Source organism: Cibotium barometz, chromosome 39 (assembly GCF_041138505.1).
Source record: "Cibotium barometz isolate CiBa-2024 chromosome 39, ASM4113850v1, whole genome shotgun sequence".
Lineage (NCBI taxonomy): Eukaryota > Viridiplantae > Streptophyta > Polypodiopsida > Cyatheales > Cibotiaceae > Cibotium > Cibotium barometz.
The window spans coordinates 9,840,193-9,861,532 of record NC_141084.1 but is presented as its reverse complement, the minus strand read 5'-3'; the positions used below and the strand labels follow the sequence as shown (position 1 = coordinate 9,861,532).

The following is a 21,340-nucleotide window of genomic DNA, read 5'->3' as shown; positions in this document are numbered from 1 at the left end:
CTATCATCGGCATGTGAGATGTACTTGGCAGTGAGTCCCTCATGATCCGTTATGTAGTCTACAATTGGCCTTGAGGACTATGCCCTTTGTGAAGGTGGAGGTGGTGGGGGTAGAGGTGGCCGATGGGGGATATGATAGAGGGAGCGTGCATAGGAGTGCCATGTGTCCGGGTAGGTGATAGGTGTGGGGGGTGATTTTCTAGGAGTTTCCTTTAGTGCAGCCCTAAGAAAAGTTGGTATAACTCATCCCCTTTCCAAGTGCAGAACTCCCGTTTCTTGTGTTGGGTGAGGTGTTGAGAAATTTGTTGTGCTTGGCGCATCTTAATTTACCCAATCCATACGTCATGCTTAATACCAACAGTTCTCAGGCATGAAACCGCAAGGTGGCTTGGCGGTAGACTACCGTATGGAGATGAAAGAAGTGGTGGTAGATGTGTGGAGTATGGTGGTGAGTTGTGATGTGACGGTGGGTAGGGGGACAACAAGCTCCACATCTTAGCGTTGGCGGTAGATGTGGTTGGATTAAACAGGGTCAACCTCGTGATCAAAATGGACTTGGGTGTAATGTAAGATGGGGGGTGGTGGCGGAGGGATGCATGGCGCGCGGGTAAGAGTGAAAGAGAGGTAGGCATGGTCAGGTTCAGAGGGGGGTGGCAGGATGGAGAAGTCGGGGAGAAGGTGTGCCAGAGCGAGAGATGCCATCAGGTAGTCCACGATGTTGGTACCTCTTGAGTGAGGGAAGGAGGTGAGGACGTCAGAGGAGGGCTATCGGGACAGGCCGTTATAGATAACAAGACCACATGCATCTCCTAGCTCTAAGAAATGTCTCCCATACACCGTGACCTCCTGATGGTTGTGTGATGATGTTTGCAGCCCTGTGTCTGTGATGTCCAACTCGTGTAGTTTGATACAATCATTGAGATCGAGTAGTGGGACGTGTTGACTCCCCGTCCTGGCGTTGGAGTCGCCGAGCAGGAGAACTTCGCCCATATAATAGTAAGTACGGTGACTGGCCATGCTGTGCGGCGCAAGGGGAGTGGCTTGGTGCAAAATAACACAACAATGTGGATGACTCTCTCACCGCTAAGTTGTAGCCGCACCCGAAGATACCGTGCATCATCGTCCTTCCGGACGATGCTGAGTATTCGTCAGAGATGGGATGTAAAATGGACAGCTACCCCTCCTGAGCCACGTACTCCTCCTGATATGCAGGTCTCGCCTCGGAAAGTTGCCTCGTACTCATACGCGACTATGTATGGTAAACCCCTCTCAGGGCTCTAATGAGTCTTTGTGTAGAAAAGCTCAAACCTCCTGGATTTGATGGCAGGGTGCCATTGCAGTTCCATACTGCTAACCTCAAGTGTTCAGTCTCATAGACCCTATGTCCCTATTTCAGACCGCACTCATTGATAATGATCCTACCATCTCTGCAGATAGCCCAATTGCCGGCTCTACAGGCCTCATGTACTGTCACCATCGCCTCACACCGGTGTGCCACTTGTGCTAGAGGTGGAGCATGTCCTTGGACTAGTGGGTCTCGGTCGATCTTGGTAGGAAGCTGTAGTGGATTTAGCCATGTGACACGGGTCTAGAATGTGAAGAGGTCGGCTCTTATAAGTTGGTCAATGTTCTGGCAGGTGAGGTAAAAGTGGTGCATTTAAATTGTAGTGGGAGGGGGGGGGGGTGGGGGTGAGAGGAACCTTTTAGTAATCCTTGCATTTGAAATCCTAACATGTCCTGTCTTGGCTAGTGGGCTACGACTCTAGCGCCAGCCAAGGAAGCTTGCCTCTATCCAAGGTATAGATGCCATGTATGAAGGCCACTATCCGCGTAAGAAGGCATCGAGTACCAAGGGGGCTTCTCCACACTCATATGGAGTTGGGTAGTGAAGGCTTATCCCGAATCATCTGTGAAATCATCATAACCTGCAATCTCTCTATCCTCCTCCAGTCATCCTACTCGAGGTTTGGTCCCAAAAGGAGGCCCAATAGATCACAACAGGTGTTACGTGTGTCAAAAAGCTATTCCTTAGTGCTAGGCTCTTGAAAATGCATTTTTGCCGGAATAGAGCCAATGTTGCATACCCTCTTATTAGCTGAGCGTGAGCTGCTGGGTGTATAGTGAAGTAGGGTCCAGAAATGGTGACTCCCAATTATACATAAGATGAGACAATGTTCATTGTTTATCCCTGCATATGTGAAACTGAGTTTGGAAGCAAAGAGAGAGAGAGAAAGGAAGAAAGATATATTAACGTCTCCTAAAGGCCGAAATGGCCCATGAGACCAAAACAAGGTACAACTAATGATGATGATGTCTCATCATAACAAATCTAAAAGAAAGAATGAAAATAGTAACATCCTAAGAGAGCTAAGAGCTGAAAGCTGAACCGCTGAATCGTCGCGGTAGACTCCTCCGGTGGCGGGCAATGATGGCTCAAATCTGCCGATGGCGAGGGAGTCGTGGACGCGATCCTCGTGGTCGTGGGCGACAGATGGCAATGGCTCTATCCAAGGGTGACTCCTCTGGAGGGTGGTCTGCCATGTAGGCTTGTAGATGGGGGAGTAGAGGCTGGTGGGGTTACAGAAAAAATCTGTGAGGGCTCTCTGTCTAGGCGGCTGTGGTCCCACTGCCCTCCTGTCCCTCAATAGAGGCTCTGTCCAAGGGTGACTCCTCTAGAGGGTGGTGTGCCAGGTAGGCTTGTAGATGGGGGAGTAGAGGCTGGTGGGGTTACAGTGCTGGCTCTGAAAAAATCTGTGAGGGCTCTCTGTGGCGTCTAAGCTCAAGTATGAAGAGCCCTAAGCACCTTTGGTCCTCAAAGTCCATGATCCGACGCAAAGGTCCAAAGCCTTCACGGAACAGGCAGTGGTACCTCCCTCGGATCTCATAGTAGACAGGACAACGACATATATAGTGTTCCTCCGACTCCACCTCCTGATGGCAAAGCTGGCATATGCGGTCCTCTAGTGATATATCTTCATATCGACCTGTCTCTATCCTCAGCCGGTGTGAAGAGGTGCGAATCTGTCCAATAGCACTCCAAATACCATGTGAGAGGTGTGTGTCCATGTAAGCATGGCGTATGATAAACCCGTCTGAAGAGAGGTGTAGAAAATGAATAGTGTGCGGGGGCTGCGGGGGCCTGACCCGTGTCCTCTTTGTATCTAGTCTCACAATGTCCATCCTGATCACCCGATTCAGCTCTGAACGGCTGAGATCTAAGAACGGGCAGTCCAGGCTGTAAGCAAAAGGCGGGAGTGCATCAATACTCATGCCATGCAAGGCCAGCCATGTGCGCATTTGGGCATATCAACAGTGGGTGTCTCCCTCATCTGCAAGCTGTTTGGAGGAAGTGAGTGCTAGGCAAGGGTATTTCTGCTGAGGGAGCTGCCATATTCTATGGAGAAAGGTAACTGCACGGAACAAAGCCTCAGTACCCACTGGGGCAGCCCCCGTCTCTGCCCTGATGATCTCATGTGGTACAGATGACTTGCTCGGAATCATGCGTGTAATCATCATCACTAATGGCCTCTCCATACGCTGCCATCCATCGTAATAGTCTCTTTCTGGTCCGTCCTGTCGTGCCAATGGCTCCCTCGTCTTATGGAAAAGACTAGGCTAGGCCCCCATATCTCTGCTCCATAGAGAAGTGTTGATGTAACCAGAGTGTCAAATAGCCATAGTTTCGTGCATGGCTCCTGAAACTGTATGTCTGCACACTGTCTCTCAAGTGCCCCCAAAGCTGCAAATCCTCATGCTAGTCTAGCCTCTGCTGCCTCCCTCATAGAAAACCGCGGCCCTCTGAAGGTCACCCCCAAGTACACATAGGATCTGACATACTCAATGGGCTCTCCTCTAAACGTAAATTGCGTCTGTGTTCTAGTCACCCATGCTTGTGTGGTATTAAATGTCATAACCTTGGTTTTACTAAGGTTCACTGTGAGATCTTTGTCCACACAAAAAGACTGCAATGCATCCAAGTGTCTTTGTAGTCCCTCGGGAGTGTCTGAGATAAGCACAATGTCATCTGCATATAGTAGGATGGGTATCAACACCCCAACTAGGTTCGCCCCTGGGCCACCCAATCTATCCACATAGTCTGAGACCTCAGCAATGTATAGCCCAAAGAGCGTGGGTGAAAGTGGGCAGCCTTGCTTCACCCCAATAGTATTGTTCACTGCATCCGACAAGCCCCCTGGGGCACATACTCTACCTATCACTGACTATACAAAGTGTATACTCCCCACTGCGTCTCCTCATGGACACCAATATCCTGTAGTCTCCTCATAATCCTGGCACGTGGTACCGTATCAAATGCTTTGCGGAAGTCCACAAAACAACAATATATCCTTTGTCCTCGTGCTCCTCCCTCCTCAATAAGAGCTCTGAGGGTGAGTATGATCCAGTGTGGTGTATCCCCTCCTAAAACTAGCTTGCCCAGTTGCTCTATGTCCCTGCCTCTCTGCCCACCGGCTCATCTCATGCTCCAAGATGGATCCGTATACCTTAGCCAAATAATGGCCAATCATGATCGTATGATAGTTACTGGGCATCATGGGATCCCCGCTCTTAAGCAACGGCACAATAGTGTTATCTGTCCAACTAGCTGGGAAAACCTTCACACGTAGCTCTATTAAACATGTGAACAAGGATCGGGGCCAGAGCATCCCGTGCATATGAGAAATGTTCAGCTGCTAGACCTTCATGATCTTGCGCCCTCCCTATGTGTAGTCTATCAATCGCATCTAGCACCATCCACAAAGTGAAGAAAACGCAATGATCCAGTCGAGGTGAAGGCGGGCGCGGAATGGGAGGCTGCCGAGGTACATCATATAGGGACATTGCATACTCGTGCCAAGTCTCAAGTGCCGTGATCGGGGTAGGTGACTGCCTCTCCTGGAACATTTTCCAAGCCCTCTTACTGTCCTGACTCAAGAATAATTGGTACAACTCTACCTCAAGCTTTGCTAGGTAATCCCGCTTCTTCTTTCACACAAAGCGTCCGAAGAGCATCTTGGCCTATATGTGTGTATGTGCCCCAAGGGCGACATCTCTCTGTGGCTGAGCTCGGGTCTCTTAGCATTCGTCTCATACCAGCTATTCTGTGGAATAGTACTGCTCAAGGACTTAGAGGCAGCTATAGTATATGGGAATGCATATGCTGCCGGGGTATGTAGTACCTCTGTAAAGCCTCTCGTAAGCTCCTCTAAAGGGCTTTCTGGGTCAAGAGTGAAAAGGCCTTCGTAGACTGCATTGCAATAAACTCGAGCAGTCTCTCGTGTAAAATGGTATCTAGGGTGGTGAGAGAGAGCCAATGGCGATAACCGTCTTTGGTTCCTGCATACCACTGTGAAGCATAAGTATGCATGATCTGCCGCCATCCCAATCGGCCTGTTAGAAATATAGAAACTTTGGATATCTGGCATCAAAGTAGGGGATCACCTCAAGTAGTCCACTGTACTAGCGCCCTTCTTGTTATTCCAGCAACCCGAACCGGGCCATCGTGACAAACCATTATAAATAAGCAACCCATGAGCACTCCCCAAAGCCAAGAGATGTGTCCCATACTCTATGATCTCACCCATATCCTGTGATGTCCTCTGTATGCCCACTTCATCGGCTTCAAGCTCTCTATATAAAGGCTTCTTTGTGTCATAAAGTGTTGATTGCTCATTGCCCGTATGAGCATTGAAGTCCCCCAAGAAAAGAATGTCTCCCAAGTTAGCAAAGCGTATGATGTCCTCATACAATGGCAAATAAGGTGACTCACCCTGCTGTGCATATCTGGAGTAGGCAGGAGGAAAATAGCATACGGCAATGTATATGTCCTATAGCCTCTCTGCGCGAACTCTAATCCACATATATCGTGCATCTGCGTCTCTATGTACTACATGAACCATATCCCGAAGCTCCTCTCTAAATAACACATCCACTCCGCTTGATCTTCCAGTACTACCTGGTGTACGTGGGTGGGGGCGATAAACCGACTCCCATGTATATCCGCGCACTGTTGGGAGGCGACTCCCTGTACACTGATGGGTCTCCGTATAGAAGACAATGTCTCTATCTCTGAATGTGTCTTTCGAAGTATCCTGCATCTAGACGTAGAGATCCATTACAATTCCATACTGTCATCTTTAGGGTTCCATGGGCCGCGCACCATCATGTAGATCGGCGCTCTGTAATAATCACCCTACCATCCTTTTACACTGCCCACTTCCCTTCCTTCTGTGCTTCATATACCCGAGGCATATGCTCTTTTCTGTGTGCTACTTGTGTTGGTGTTAGATCCTCATCTAGATAAATCTTCTCTTCCTTGAGAGCCATCCTTTTGGATAAGAAGGCCCTCTTCCATCCCATGTCTGGGAACTTCAAGATCAATTTCCGTGCCTTTGTAGCATCCTTGCCCACTCTCCAAGCATCCACTATGGGGAGCTCAGATACTCCTATTTTAGTGCCAAGATCTTTTGCATCCTCTTTGGGGGAGCTTTTCTCATTCCATCCAGTAACTCGCACATGTAAGGCTATGGCACGTCTCTTAGCCTCCTCCTCCAGAGTGGCATTCATTACCTCAACTTTATCAACTGACGCACCCTTGTGTTTCTTCACTACATCAAATTATTTGGTATTCTCTTCAACATCTGCTTTTGTTTGCTTTGTCACCTCAGCAAAGGATCTGATCTCTTTCTCAACGTGTGTTTTCAACTCCTTAATTTCATCGGCAAGTTGGGGTGTTACTGACCCCTTTTGTCCTTCTAGCTGTTTTTTGCATGCCAGAAGTTCTCCTTCTTGGAGTTCCTTGATCAAGACATCTTTATCTGTTATGCATTTCCCCATCTTAGTGTTCGAGGATTCGACCTCAGCCATTGCATCACTAACTTTTTTATACACCGCGATTTCCATTACATTCACCTCTGTTCTCAAGAGGGCATGCATTTCCCCTTTCAGTGCCGTATACATCTCAGCCCGCAATTCCGTTAGTATTTCCTTATGCAACTCCTTCCTCATGCATGCATACATGTCGTTCTTCCGGGCTTCCATAGCCTCATACATTTCCTTTTCCAAATCTAGTCGCATGTTGTTCAATTCTGCCTTGATCATAATCTGCACTTTTTCATACATAGAATCGTCTTTGGTTCTAAACATTTTCCCCGCCCTAGATGAGCCCGAGCAAGGCGTACTTTCCCTCATTCTTTTGTGAAAAATGAGCCGTGCTTTAGGCGGTGTCTGGCAAACACCCTGGTCATCAACATTGCACGAAGTATCCATTTCTCAGAAGCCCACACGATGCATACATGCATTCAGCTGGAATCACTGGAATAGAACCTCTGAAATGCTGCAATAATTTGCTTTCAGGACCAAAACCCACACTATGTATACATAAAAGCTCACGGGTTGAACCTGCACACTTTCAGCTTTGAGAGAGAGAGAGAGAGAGAGAGAGAGAGAGAGAGAGAGAAAGAAAGAAAGATATATTAAGCGTCTACTAAGACCCAATGGGCCTATGAGACCAAAGTGGTACAAAAACGTCCATGGCATATCTCATCATGGAATGGAAAATAAAACAGAATGAAAACATAAATATGGCTATCTCATTGGGGTGATACAAAACTGTCCATGGAAACTCGTCATGGAATACTAAGAACATAAAAACATGGGAGCAACATCAGCTCCGAGTAGATGGTATACCACTCTCCAAAATGTCAAGCATGGGGTTGACGAGTATGGCCGAGAGGTCTCCCTCAGCTATGTCACGTGGCAAGGTAGCTCGATGGCGGTGGAGCATGTCCTGGATCTAGAGTTGATGAGGTGACCGTGGCCGACGGGGGGGTTGAGGGCGTCGGGCACGTTGGAGTGCAGAGGCTCGGTCGGAGGTAACTCCTCTCGGGCGAGGTAGGTCTAGAGCAGCTCGTGGAGGGTCCACAAGATCCACTATGTCGGTATCCTCCACCTCCTAGGTCCGGAAGAAACTGGTGATGGTTGGCTGCCGAGGGAGGGGGCGGGGTGGCTGGGGCCCGTGTCTCAAGAAGGTGTCCCTGTGTCTGCAGAGCTCAAGCAGGAAGAGGCTCAGGCAACGCTGGTCCTGGAAGTCAATGATCCTGAAGAGTGGAACAAATCCCTCACGAAATAGAAAGTGAAACCTCCCGTGGATCTCGTAGTATACTGGGTAGCGGCATATGTAATGCTCCTCCATCTCAACCTCTGTGTGGCATAGTCGGCAGATCCTCTCCTCTCTGGGTGTCCGTACGAGCTTCCCGGCTCTAAAGATGCGCTCAGCTCTACCTGTCTCCACTCTTAGGCGGTGGAAAGAAACCCGTATCTGGCCAATCGCAATCCGCATGGCATGGGACATGTGAACACTCAAGTAGCTAGGCTGCTGGATAAATCCACCCTCAATGAGTGTGAGGAAGTGGTCTCTGTAAAAGTGCATCTTTGTGGAGAGCTCCGGGGGTGTGATCCATGTGCAATGTGTGTAGAGGTTAAGAAGATCTGATTGGATAACCCGGTTGGTATCCTCGTGAGACAGCCAGAGAAAAGGGGAGTCCAAACTGTACTGAAGGGGGGGTAGGCGGTCCATGCAGAGCCCATATACTGAGAACCAAGTGGAAACTAGTGCATACCACACTCCAGAGTGTCCCTCAAGTGCTAGCTATCTGGAGGACTCTAGGGCAAGCCTCGTGTACCTATGGGGATCCATATGACTAATGCGATGAAGGTATGTGATTGTTTGGAAGAGTGCCTCCACTACCATTGGGGTTGCAACAAACTCTCCCTGGATAATCTGGTGTGGGACTGATGGTTTGCTGCGGATCATACGGGGGAACATCACGACATGGGGCCTCTCAACTCGCTGCCAATCCTCATCGGATAAATCTGGCCCCCAGAAAGCTGCTCCATACATCAAGGCTGGTGTGACGAGGGTGTCAAAAAGCCAGCCCTTCGTCCTGGGCTCCTCGAAATGTGCATGGAAGCACTGCCGCTCAAGTAAGCTCAAGGCTGCATATCCCTGCGTCACTCTAGCATGTGCTGTGGGAAGCATGGTAAAGCATGGGCCACTGAAAGTGACACCAAGATAGACATAGGATGAGACAATCTCCACAGGATCCCCTCTATATGTGAAGCTCAATCTGGATGTGACGGGGCGAGAGGTATTGAAGACCATTACCTTGGTTTTACTAAGGTTAACAGAGAGGTCCCGCTGAGTGCAAAAGTCATGTAAGGCATCCAACTATCTCTGAAGCCCTTCGGCTGAGTCTGAGAGGAGGACGATGTCATATGCATAAAGTAGTATGGGGATCGATATGCCTGCCAGTGTGGGATCAGCCTTGCCTAATCCATCAATGAAGCTTGAGATCTCATCAATGTAGAGGCCGAAAAGAGTGGGTGATAGAGGGTAGCCCTATTTCACCCCAATGGTGTTGGAAATCTCTTGTGATGTACCTCCCGGGGCTCACTCGTCCGGTGACGGACTCATAGAGGGCGATGATGCTCCAAACCATGTCAGATGGGACTTCGATCTCCTGTAGGCGGTGTAAGATGCGGGCTCGGGGTACATTATCAAAAGCTTTGCGAAAATCCACAAAGCAGCAGTAAATCCTCTGGTGTCTGAAGGCAATGAAGGGTTAGGGTTAGGGTTTACAGAAGCTCAAGCAGGCGTGGAAAACCAACAGAGAGAGAACACGACTATTGTCAATTGCTTGATGATCAAAGTGAAGTACAATAGCCACATAATAGTGACCCCAAAAGATAAGTGTTCACATGTCCGGCCATAAAATGTGCCGGGTGGACCAAAACACTTATAAACTGCATATAAGTGAAACTGAACTAAACTGGGGGAAAAAACCTCCACTAACTGAAGTAAAAAGTACCCCAGTAATCTACTGATGATCACTAGCACTCCTCTGGGTGCATACACAGCATAAAACCCAACAAACCCCCCTGGAGTGATATGTGATCACTGTACATCATCCACCAAAAGGAAACAAATTCAAAGCATTGCGGAATGCTTCAAATTTCGGACGTGGTAATGCCTTGGTGAAGATGTCTGCCACATTCTGATCTGTAGGACAGTAGATCAGACTGATATCTCCTGCCTGGAGTCTCTCCCGAACAAAATGATAGTGAATCTTAATGTGTTTCGTGCGAGCATGAAACACAGGATTCCTGGCCACAGCAATGGCACTCTGACTATCAGTATAGATAGGTGTAGGCTCCTCCACTGAAATATCCATATCAGTCATGAGACGACGCAGCCAAACACACTCAACAGTAGTAGTGTAGGCTGCTCTGTACTCTGCCTCACAAGACGAAGTGGCCACTGTGGTCTGTTTCTTGCTTAGCCAAGAAATGCATGAAGAGCCAAGAAAGAAACAATTTCCACTAGTGGAATGTCTGGTATCAAAATCACCAGCCCAATCTGAATCACTGTAAGCGTATAACTGCATGTCACCCCCCTCAGGATAAAGCAATCCAAGAGACAAGGTACCCTGCAAATAACGGAATACACGCTTCACAGCTTGCCAATGTGACAACCGTGGGCTGTGCATGAATCTGCTCAACTGAGAGACTGCATACTGAATATCTGGCCTTGTATTACACAAGTAAATGAGGCACCCAACAGCCTGAGCATATGTAGTGGCATCAAAGGAAACACTGTCATCTTGTAGTGACAGTTTCATCCCAGGCTCCATAGGAGTATTAATAGGCTTGCAATCCTGAAATTTAAACTTCTCCAGAAGTTTAGCAACATAACGTGATTGCAACAACCCAATGCCTCTGTTATCCTGCACAAACTGTATGCCCAAATAGTAATGTACAAGGCCCAAGTCAGACATGTCAAATGTCTGTTTTGCAGTATCTCCTTAAAAGCTGCAATTTTGTCATCATTTGATCCCATGAGCAAGAGATCATCCACATAAAGACTGATGACCAGCAGATCTGTCTCTTCTTTCTTTACATACAGAGTGGCCTCTGATGGACTGTTCACAAATCCCTGAGTGAGTAGAAAAGCATCTATTTTTGCATACCAAGCTTGTGGAGCTTGTTTCAAACCATACAAGGCCTTTTTCAGCCTGCAAACTTTCCCCTCATGACCATGTTCTGCAAAACCCATGGGCTGAAATACATAAACGTCCTCCTCGAGGTCCCCATGTAGGAATGCAGTCTTTATGTCCAACTGGTGAACAACCCAACCACGATGTGCAGCCAATGCAATGACACACCTAAGTGTCGACATACGGGATGTAGGAGCAAATGTCTCCTCATAGTCAATGCCCTTCTTCTGTGCATAGCCCTTTGCAACTAGACGGGCTTTGTACCTGTCAATGGATCCATCTGCATGTCTTTTCAACTTATAGACCCATTTAGTACCAATTGCTTTCTTGCCTTTGGGCAGATCAACCAAATCCCATGTTTGATTCCTTTTAATAGAATCAAGCTCATCCTGCATGGCTTTGTTCCAATGCACATTATCTCGTGCATCCACAAATGAATCAGGCTCATCATCATCCTGTAAACTGGCTGCCATAACCAGATTCAAATCCATGATGTGTGCATGCTCATTGGTCCTTGTCTCCCTACGAGTACGACCAGCAAGAGGACCCTCTAAATGGCTGTCCTGTAATGTCCTCAAATACCATCTAGGTATATGTCTGACCTGTGGTGCCTGCTGCCCCGTATTTGGTTCAGCTTCTGGCTCATTTGGCTGCTGAATTTCTGCACCACCTACATCATTTACTGGCTGTCCTGTACCCTCATGAGTTGGATCACCAACTGTGGAATGAAACTCCATGGGTAGTAGACCTTCAAACACATCATTTTCAGCCTGATTTGCCTCATAACCAGCCATGGATATTTCTGATTTTTCATCAAAAATCACATCCCGACTAGTGAATATCTTCCTGGATAGTGGGTCATATAACCTGTAGCCCTTGCTCTCACGGCTATACCCAACAAAAATGCATTTTGTGGCTTTATCATCCAGCTTTCTCCTCAACTCTTTGGGTATGTGTGCATATGCAAGACACCCAAAGATACGAAAATGCGATACAGAAGGCTTGCGGCCATGCCAAGCCTCAAAAGGAGTAATAGAAACCAATGCCTTTGTGGGACATCGATTCAAAATATGACAAGCACACATTACTGCTTCCACCCAAAAGATATGTGGTAGCCTTTTTGCCTTTAGCATACATCTGGCCATCTCCATGAGTGACCGATTCTTCCTTTCTGCAACCCCATTCTGCTGTGGAGTGTAAGGAGTAGTATACTGATGTTTTATACCTCTACTCCCAAGAAAGGAATTCAGCATATGTGACATATATTCCCCCCCTCGGTCAGAACGGAGAGTCTTCATTTTGCATCCTGACTCTGTCTCAGCAAGTGCTACAAAGGCCAAAAATGCATCATATACCTGTGATTTTTGTGTCAAAGGATAGACCCAGCATATACGAGAGAAGTCATCAATAAATGTTGCAAAATAGAAGCAACCACCTAATGACTTCGTCTGCATGGGACCACAAAGATCACTGTGTATAAGTTGCAACTTTGCAGTTGCTCTTAGAGCCTGATCATGTGGGAAGGAAAACCTGTGCATTTTTCCCAAAATAAATCCTTCACAAATGTGATCTGGAGGCTTCTCCATGAGAGGTAGATCTGTAAACATGTTATGTCGCTGCATAAGCATAAGACTACCAAAATTTACATGCCCCATGCAAGCATGCCATAACTCCGCATCAACCATAGCTGGAGTAAGAGTGAATGCATGATAAGCAGACTGATCCACTGGTTGAAATGCATCCAACTGATAAAGTCCATGACATAATGTACCAGTAAGCATCAAGGTCAAGGCATTAGCTTTGTCTCTGACCATGCATTTATCATCATCAAAGTGGACTTGCATACCACAATGTGCTAAAGAAGAAATGGACAACAAATTCTTCTTTATCCCTGGTACATATAAGGCATCTGTAAGCAAAGAATGGAGCCATCAATGGCTGTGAGCTGAATCTCCCCAATGCCACGAACTGGATATGAAGCATTGTTGGCACACTGAACAGTTTTGCCAACGGGGGCAGGGCCAACATGACTAAACAAATCCCTGCGAGATGTGATATGCTTTGAGGCACCACTATCAAAATACCAAGTACATGCATGCTCTGTCAAACTGAGTGCCTGTGAAGACCAAGAGGCATCATAGCTGCATGTATAAAAACAGTAATCCCTGTCCTCAACAAAAGAAGCAGTCTCTGGAGGAGCTTTAGAAGCATCATTAACAGACATCCCAGCTTCCTTTGCCTTCTCTTTGGCAATCCTCTTCTAAGTGGCTAGACATATCATCTCCTTCATTCATTTTCTGATTTTCCAGCTCTCTTTTCAAAAATGAGATTCTAGCCTCATTACGAGCAGCATACATCTGCTCCAAAGTCACCCATGCATTCTGTGAAGAGCCAGCTGAACGAATATGAGGTATAATGGACCTCTGTACTGACAATGCAATGAGTGACAAAGCTTGTGCATCCCTGGCATCCCATGTCTTTTGAGCATTTGTTCTTTGAACAGGCAATGGCTGTCCTGGAGCCTGTACCTGTTGTCCTCGTCCACGAGCACCCCCTTGGGGAGGAGTCTCTGGAGCCAATGGACCTGGACGTGGTTCATCACCACTAACAAAATCCCAAAGACCTTTTGCCACAAGCACATTTTTCAGCATAAAACTCCACAAGGAGTAGTTCGTGCCATCCAATTTGTCTTCCTTAGACAAATATGTGAATACATCACTTTGCTGTTGATTTGCCATTATGCTTACGCACAATGTTGTACCTGTTTACCAAAAAACCCAATAGCAGAAACCCTGATAATAACTGTACTCCACTGAATACAGTTCACCCAAATATGCCTGCACTCTCAATCCTCTGAATGTGCAGCTCAATGCACCAATGACTGAGTAGAGCAGCAAATGGCGTACACAATGCCAAAATGCCCCAAAAAAGCCCAAATTTGCTGCACCCAAACTGTGCAAAAAACCTGTATAGTTCCTTGCTAGAAAATCTGCCTGTTGTGCCTGTATATTTTCACAGAGAAAATAAAAATGCCCAAAAACTGAATTTTAATGCTTACCACTGAATGACTAATTAGTTACAGTCGACCACTGCAGTTCGAACTGGTACACGTGCGCTGCAGGTTTAGATGTACGTATCAGGTACAGGCGCTGACAGGCGCAGTCATTCGAAGCAGGTACAGTATACACGTGCGTTGCAGGTACAGTACGGGTACTGAAGGCGGCGCTGTCTTGTACGGAAGCACAGATGTACGGAGCAGTACTGCCCTGCGCAGGTGTGTACGGACTGGTGCAGGTACACTGTACGGAGCTGTGCGACTGTACCTTCAGTTGATGGAAACAGGCGATAACATGTACGGAGCAGTGCAGTATGAAAGGTAACGGGCGGAGCAGGGCAGAGCTTCAATGCTCTGATACCAAATGAAGGCAATGAAGGGTTAGGGTTAGGGTTTACAGAAGCTCAAGCAGGCGTGGAAAACCAACAGAGAGAGAGCAGGACTATTGTCAATTGCTTGATGATCAAAGTGAAGTACAATAGCCACATAATAGTGACCCCAAAAGATAAGTGTTCACATGTCCGGCCATAAAATGTGCCGGGTGGACCAAAACACTTATAAACTGCATATAAGTTAAACTGAACTAAACTGGGGGAAAAAACCTCCACTAACTGAAGTAAAAAGTGCCCCAGTAATCTACTGATGATCACTAGCACTCCTCTGGGTGCATACACAGCATAAAACCCAACAGTGTCATGCTCTACCCTCCTCGATGATGGCACAGGGGGTGAAGATGTGGTCAAGGGTAGAGTAGCGCCTCCGAAAGCCAGCCTGTCCTGAGGCTCTGCATCCTTGAGCTTTGCCTCTAGCACTGTTCCATAGAGTGGCCAATCATGATTGTCGTGTAGTTATTAGGATCAAGTGGATCTCCGGCTTTGAGGATGGGGGTGATGGTGATGGTGGACCAAGAGGGTGGAAATCCTTCATAAAGGGCTCTATTGAACATGTAGGCTAGTAGGGGCACTAGGGTATCATGGGCATGCGAGATGTACTCAGCAGTGAGTCCTTCATGATCTTGGGCTCGCCCATTGCGTAGTCTACGAATGGCCTTGAGGACCATGCCCTTTGTGAAGAAGGTGGAGGTGGTGGGGCGGGGGTCTGGTGGTGGGGGTAGGGGTGCCTGATAAGGGATATGATAGAGGGAGTGTGCATAGGAGTGCCATGTGTGTGGGCAGGTGATAGGTGTGGGAGGGCGATGTTCTCGGAGTTTCATCCATGCCTCTTGGCAGTTTGGCCCTAAGAAAAGTCGGTATAACTCATCCTCTTTCCGAGCATAGAACTCCCGTTTCTTGTGTCGGGTGAGCCGTTGAGAAATCTGGTGCGCTTGGCGCTTCGTGATTTGCCCAATCCATACCTCATGCGTAAGACAGGAGCATGTGGCCCGACAATCATCATCATACCAACAGTTATGGGGCATGGAACCGCAAGGTGGTTTGGCGGTAGACCGCCGCTTGCAGATGAAAGAAGCTGTGGCGGATGTGTGGAGTATGGTGGTGAGTTGTGTTGTGAGGGTGGATAGGGGGACAGTAGGTTCCACATCCTGGAGTTGGCGGTAGATGTGGTTGGAGTAAACAAGGTCAAGCTCGTGATCAAAGAGGACCTGAGTGTAATGTGAGATGGGGGGAGGTGGTGGAGGGACGGGTGGTGTGCAGGTAAGAGTGAAAGAGAGGTAGACATGGTCAGCTTCAAAAGGGGGTGGCCACCATCTCCTCACACCGGTGTGCCACCTGTGCTGGAGTGAGTTCATCTCCCATGTACACCTGTGTGCCCTTGAGGGCAGCCCGCCTGTCTAAGAAGGCCTGTCTGTTGATGGCATCAGGGAATCTAATGATGAGGGGTCGCTCTCGTGTCATACCCTTTCCTGCCCTCCATGTGTGTGCAAAGGGGGGGGGGGGGGGGGGGGGATTCCGTCCACTCCTAGCATCTGGAAAAGTGTCATGGCATCCTCCTTTGGGGAAGCCCTCCGCCTGTAGCCCCCGTACTCGCACATGGAGGGCCCTGTCCTTCCTGTGTTTCTCCTCCTCCAGAGTCTCGTGTATGATGCTCTGTGGTGGTTTGTGCTTCTTCACCACCTCCACCCAATCGTTCTTCATGGTCTGCAGTTCTTCCCGCAGCTTATCACTCGCAGCTTTCAACTGCTCCAAGTCAGTCCTTAAACCCTCCTGAATATTCAGTTCCCCTTCCTCCCCTGTGTGGTCCTTGACCGTAGCCTTTAGGGCTTCCATTTCTGCCCGGAGTTCCCCTAGCATTCGGGCAGCTTTTGGCATTCCTGTTTGTTGCAGCTGGGTCTCTTTCAACATCTGAATCACCTCTTCCTGGTGGTTCACTTGGGCTGTCAGTTCTTCAATCCTGTTGTTCTTTCCTTGTATCTCCTTGCGGAGGCCTTCCAACTGTTTTCCATGTTGGTTCAGAACCCTGTCCAGCACCTTCTTTTGTTTGCCCAGTAATTTCTTGGTGTTGTCCTCCACTGTCTTGATGTATGCCTCCAGCTCCTATAGGTTCATTGTGCTATTTCCCCTAGTTGCTGCCTTGGGGGCCTGAGCAAGGGTGGATGGGAAAAGCGACGGCGGACACGCAGTGTGCGGGGAAATGCGGCTGTGTGCGCCTGGAAGGCAGACACACAGTGTACGGGTGGGAAAAGGTAAGGCCTGGCGAGCAGCGGAGGCGGAGGGGAAGCGCGCCTGTGTGCGCCTGTGTACAGCACGGATGCAGGGGCGCAGGGCGGACACGCAGTATTTCTGGTAGCGCAATTACAGTGCGAGCAGGTCAGCACAGCAGCGCAGTACAGCAGGAGTGCACAGTGTAAGCAGAGCTTGGGCGGGGTGGGTACGAAGTGCAGTGCGAGAGAGCGAGGGAGACCACCAGCGATGTGGCCCGATCTTGAGGCACACCAGAGTGGGTTTGGTGGGTGGTCGGGCACTTGTCATCCATGGCTGGTGTGACGTCCTCTGTTGATTGGAAGAACTGAGTGATGGTCTATTGGGGCCAAGGTGGATGCCTCCCACGAGGTCTGGACTCTCTAATCAGTGAGTGTGTGGCGATGAAGTAGGCACCGCTGATCCGGATAATCCATGATCTGGACAAGGGTGCAAACCCCTCTCTGAAGAGATAGTGGAACCTCCCTCGGAAACGGTGCACCTGCATATGAAGTGCGCCATTGACTCGACCTCCCTCTGGCATATAGTGCATATCCTCTCCTCACGAGGTATCTGCACGGCTGGCCCACTGCAATCCGCTTGGCATGTGACATGTATATGTCAAGATACCTGGCCTCCACTATGAAACCATCCTCTGTAAGCCTCGTGAAAGTATCCATGTAGTACTGCCGTCTATGTGAGAGTGGCTCATTTGTTGTGATCCAGGTATCCTGCATGTATAGTTCCAATAAATCATATCTGATCACCTGGTCCCTGTCATCGTGAGACAGGAGTCTGGGTCATACTAGAGTGGAGGGAGGCGATCCATCCTGAGTCCCTGCCTTGGGAACCAGGTGCATACTCGGCTTTACCATGAATCGTGCCCATCTGCTTCTAGCTGCTTGGAGGACTGTAGGGCAAGCCTGTCTTAAATAGTGCCTGTAAGACTTGGCTGCCCCTCTACTCTTAGCCCAATCATTCAAGTATGTCTCAAGTAGTTTAAGGTCATAGATCTTGGTCATCTGTGCCCAACCATAATAGTGTTGTAATACTGTGGGTCCATTGAGTCTTGTCCTTTATGGTTAGGGATAATTGTGTTCTTGGTCCACGGTTTTGGAAAGCCATGGCAAACAGCCTTATTGAAAGATAGGCACGGAAATCTCTTTGCAATGGAGAAAAAGCTTTGACTGAAACTCTTGTAGTCCTTAGCTGTTTCATTTATCCAAAAAAATAATAATCCATTTAGGCTCAGGCGATGCCGCCGAGGGAGCACCTTGTGGGGTTTTGAACCCAGGACCTCCTAGTCTAGACAAGCAGCTTTACCCTTGAGCTATCACCTCATTGGCTCATTTTTCAAATTATGGATGGATTTAAGGACAAATTCTGTGATCAACAGAATTGATGTTGCAGGCCGCAAGAGTTTGCAGAGATCAGGTATAGGGTAGTTCAGTATGTTGTAGTGGGCCTCAATGTGGGCTTTCCAAATTATTTGTGGCATGCCCATATTATTACTAGAAACGTTGATCAGAGATCCTTGTACTTCTGCTATTTAGGAATCTAAGCAATTCCTGGTCATTGGCTTTTAGAAATTGTGGACCAATTGCTTATTTGTGCTCTCTTTCTGTTTGACTGAGCTCTTTGCGTGGGTAACCCTGGAGCATTTTAAATTTTTCTGTTATTCAGTGATTACTCTGGTCCGTTTTTGCCAACAACCTACAGGGCTGTACAAAGTTGAGAATCGCTTGATGAACGAAGAGAAACATGCCAAAAGGTTGCAGGTTTTGCAAGCTTGCAGTAATGAGAGTCGAATTGGTTGTTTGAGATTGGGACAAGAATTGAAAAGAAGAAGACATGACATCAACCTTATTTTTAAAGGTAAGCAAGTCCCATCTTTTTATGTTCAAATTGCATACTCCATGTGTACTTAAATGCCATGGGTATGTGTATGTAAAAGGTGGTGATTTGGTTCTCTTTGCTGTTTGTGCATGCAGTAGGTTCATCATGTAACTTGGCATCTACTTGCACCCAAGCTTTTCGCTTCATAAGATAGTGACAAGGTATACTTTTGAATGAAAGGATAAAATCTTTGTAGAAGGTAATGGCCTTTCCATCAGTCTAATAGCATGGCATTTGCACAGAGTCAATGGCTGAACACGATAGGAAAACATACCTTTTTCTTTCTAACAAGTTTTTGTTATTTAGAGTGCGTTAGGTGAGGTGTGGTACATTGTAGTTTAACAAAGTTTTAAATTCTCTCTCCTTCTGAATTGAGGTGTGTATGCTTTCTTTCTGCTGGCTCACATGCTTTTCCACACAACTAGATGACCAAGGGCCATGTGGCATAACCACATAGCTAATAAATAGTGGCAGTTGATCATCATAGGTCTTGACGCATTCTTGGGACATTTATGTTGTTGTCTGGACCTTACATAAGGCCGCATTAAGTTTTTTTGCCTACTTCTTAGCTGCGGAAATTTAGTCCTTTGTACTTAACGTAGGTTGAGGGATCACCTTTTTTTGGGGAAGGTAAGTGTATTAGTCAAATAACTGCTGTCAGCACTTAAAGGTTTCTCTTATAGCAGAGAGCCAACTGCAGAGAGCAGAGTAAACAGCACCACCACAAAAGCTGATTGCTACAACCCGTAGAGTTCTACATATAACTGTATATATAGAGAGTCCAGAAACTGAAATCAAGAAGTCCTAGAGACATAAAACCAACTATCAATATCCCCAAGAGTAGTCCAGCCCCAACACTCTGCAAAAAGACACCACAGTGTGTAGATTGACCCATATATCATCCTATTTCGTGCGATGGAAATAGCCAGCAGAGTCTTTCACCAATACACCAACCTCCCCTTTTGGATTCGCCAAAGAGTAATCTTCCTCCGTTCAGTATGGAAGGGGAGATCCTGGACAAAAAGAATAAGCCAACATATGAGAGCCAGCACCTTCTACTTACAGCAGCAGTAATGTTAAAACCTCTCCAACAGAGTAATGAAACTACTAGAGGACCGATCATTAGACTTAGCTACAGACTGCATATAATATGCACATTATATTTTCAGAAGGACAAGATCACTTCCTGAACTTGAAGCATATTTCATTCCTGGAGCACCACACTTCCCAGAGACGTGTATCTAATCACACAAAAAATGGCATTACATTCAGCAGCAGGACTTACGTCCTTACCCAAAACCCAGTGGGTCCAAAGAGCTCGAATGGCAGGGCACCCCTGAAAAAGATTGCAAGCATCCTGAAGTCCTGCACCTGAGACATTTTCCAGATCCCATATTCCTGTGAAGCACCTTGATGCCCAAAGGGAGAGCGACCATAAGTACCTATTACTGAACAGGGAGTTCCTAGTAACCCTATGATCCTTTTTCCATTCTATTAGTTGAAAGACTTCTTACCAAGAGCTCAATAAGAATTTGCAGAAGAGCTGCATTTCCTTAGCTTAATCTTAATTGTATGTATAATCCATTCTACAAGCTGTTTATTGCAGATCTCGATCCCTATTTGGCACCCAATATGTCTGAATACATTCCCCTTTCAGACCACTTCGTGTCTTCATCTGTTTATGTCAAATGAATCATCCTTGGCAAGCTTATAATCCTTGCTCAGGTTGCATCTAGAGCGAGAGGCTTAAGAAAAGCATTAAATGATTGGCAGTGCTCTCCTGAGATTTTCCTCATCAGAAGAGGGAGTTCAGCAAAACACTGGTTGATTAGCTGCTTGCACTCAAGCTGCAGGCTAGTAATCCTGTCCAGCCAATAGTAGGGGGTGAGCGATCACAGCAAACAACAGAGCACATCCTTGCCTATAACACACCTTTGGATGAAAATTTTTCAAACCACACAGCTATTGAGAAGAAGCTTGGATTCACCCCCCCAACAGAGGAGATATATGATGGAGGGGATTGTATTTCCAAAACCCATTTTTCTCGGGACTCTGCTGAGAAAGGACCAGTGTACTCTGTCATATGCCTTCTCAAGGTCTTTTTGAAGTATAATGCATTTTGTCTAGCTATGTGAGCTGCCTCCTTGCCAATGAGAGTATTGTAGATGTTATCCAATACTATGTCTTGGCAACCACGTCTGCAGAAGGGGGGACATCCTGATGGCTATCACCTTTGCCAGTATCTTGTACGGTACAGATAGCATAGTTATAGGTCTCCAGTGGGAGAACTTATCACATGCTTCTTTCCCCATGATGATATATATCTGGCAAATTAACAAAATAACTGAATTCACTGTCTTTCTTTGAACTTTGATCATCCGTCTTTTTGGATGGTAGGCTGAAGAAAAAATACAGCTTGCTGCCCATATTTGCTCAGCAGGTTGTCCTTGGATTCCTGTCTCCTACAACTGTTTTGGGCAGCCCATGGTGCATGAGTTGACAATAAACAAACTAACCATGTGATCATGCTCGATATTCTTTTAACAAGAAAGAAAGTGAGCTTTGCACTACACCTGTGCAGTGTGGACTCTTTTGCCAATTTCCATAGGAAGTGCAAGGTGTAACTACCTCGTGCAACTATCCACGTGCACCAAACACATGCACGCATACACAGCACAAATTGACACTCACCAACCTAACCGT

At 47.3% G+C, this 21,340-nt stretch overlaps 1 protein-coding gene across 4 annotated transcripts in view; it reads left to right on the top strand.

Annotated features, from left to right (window-relative positions):
- LOC147615703 (uncharacterized) overlaps positions 1-21,340 on the top strand; it is a 139,626-nt gene that overhangs the window by 113,097 nt on the left and 5,189 nt on the right. Inside the window, exons 12-14 of one of the 4 annotated variants that reach the window (XM_086778271.1) lie at positions 18,461-18,616; positions 18,736-18,798; positions 21,035-21,207. In XM_086778271.1, the coding sequence (XP_086634397.1) occupies positions 18,461-18,616; positions 18,736-18,791 (212 nt within the window). In that variant the 3' untranslated portion in view covers positions 18,792-18,798; positions 21,035-21,207. Of the gene's footprint in view, positions 1-18,460; positions 18,617-18,732; positions 18,799-21,034; positions 21,208-21,340 lie in introns of those variants that run through there. The other 3 variants (XM_086778269.1, XM_086778272.1, XM_086778270.1) reach the window with 3 other exon arrangements.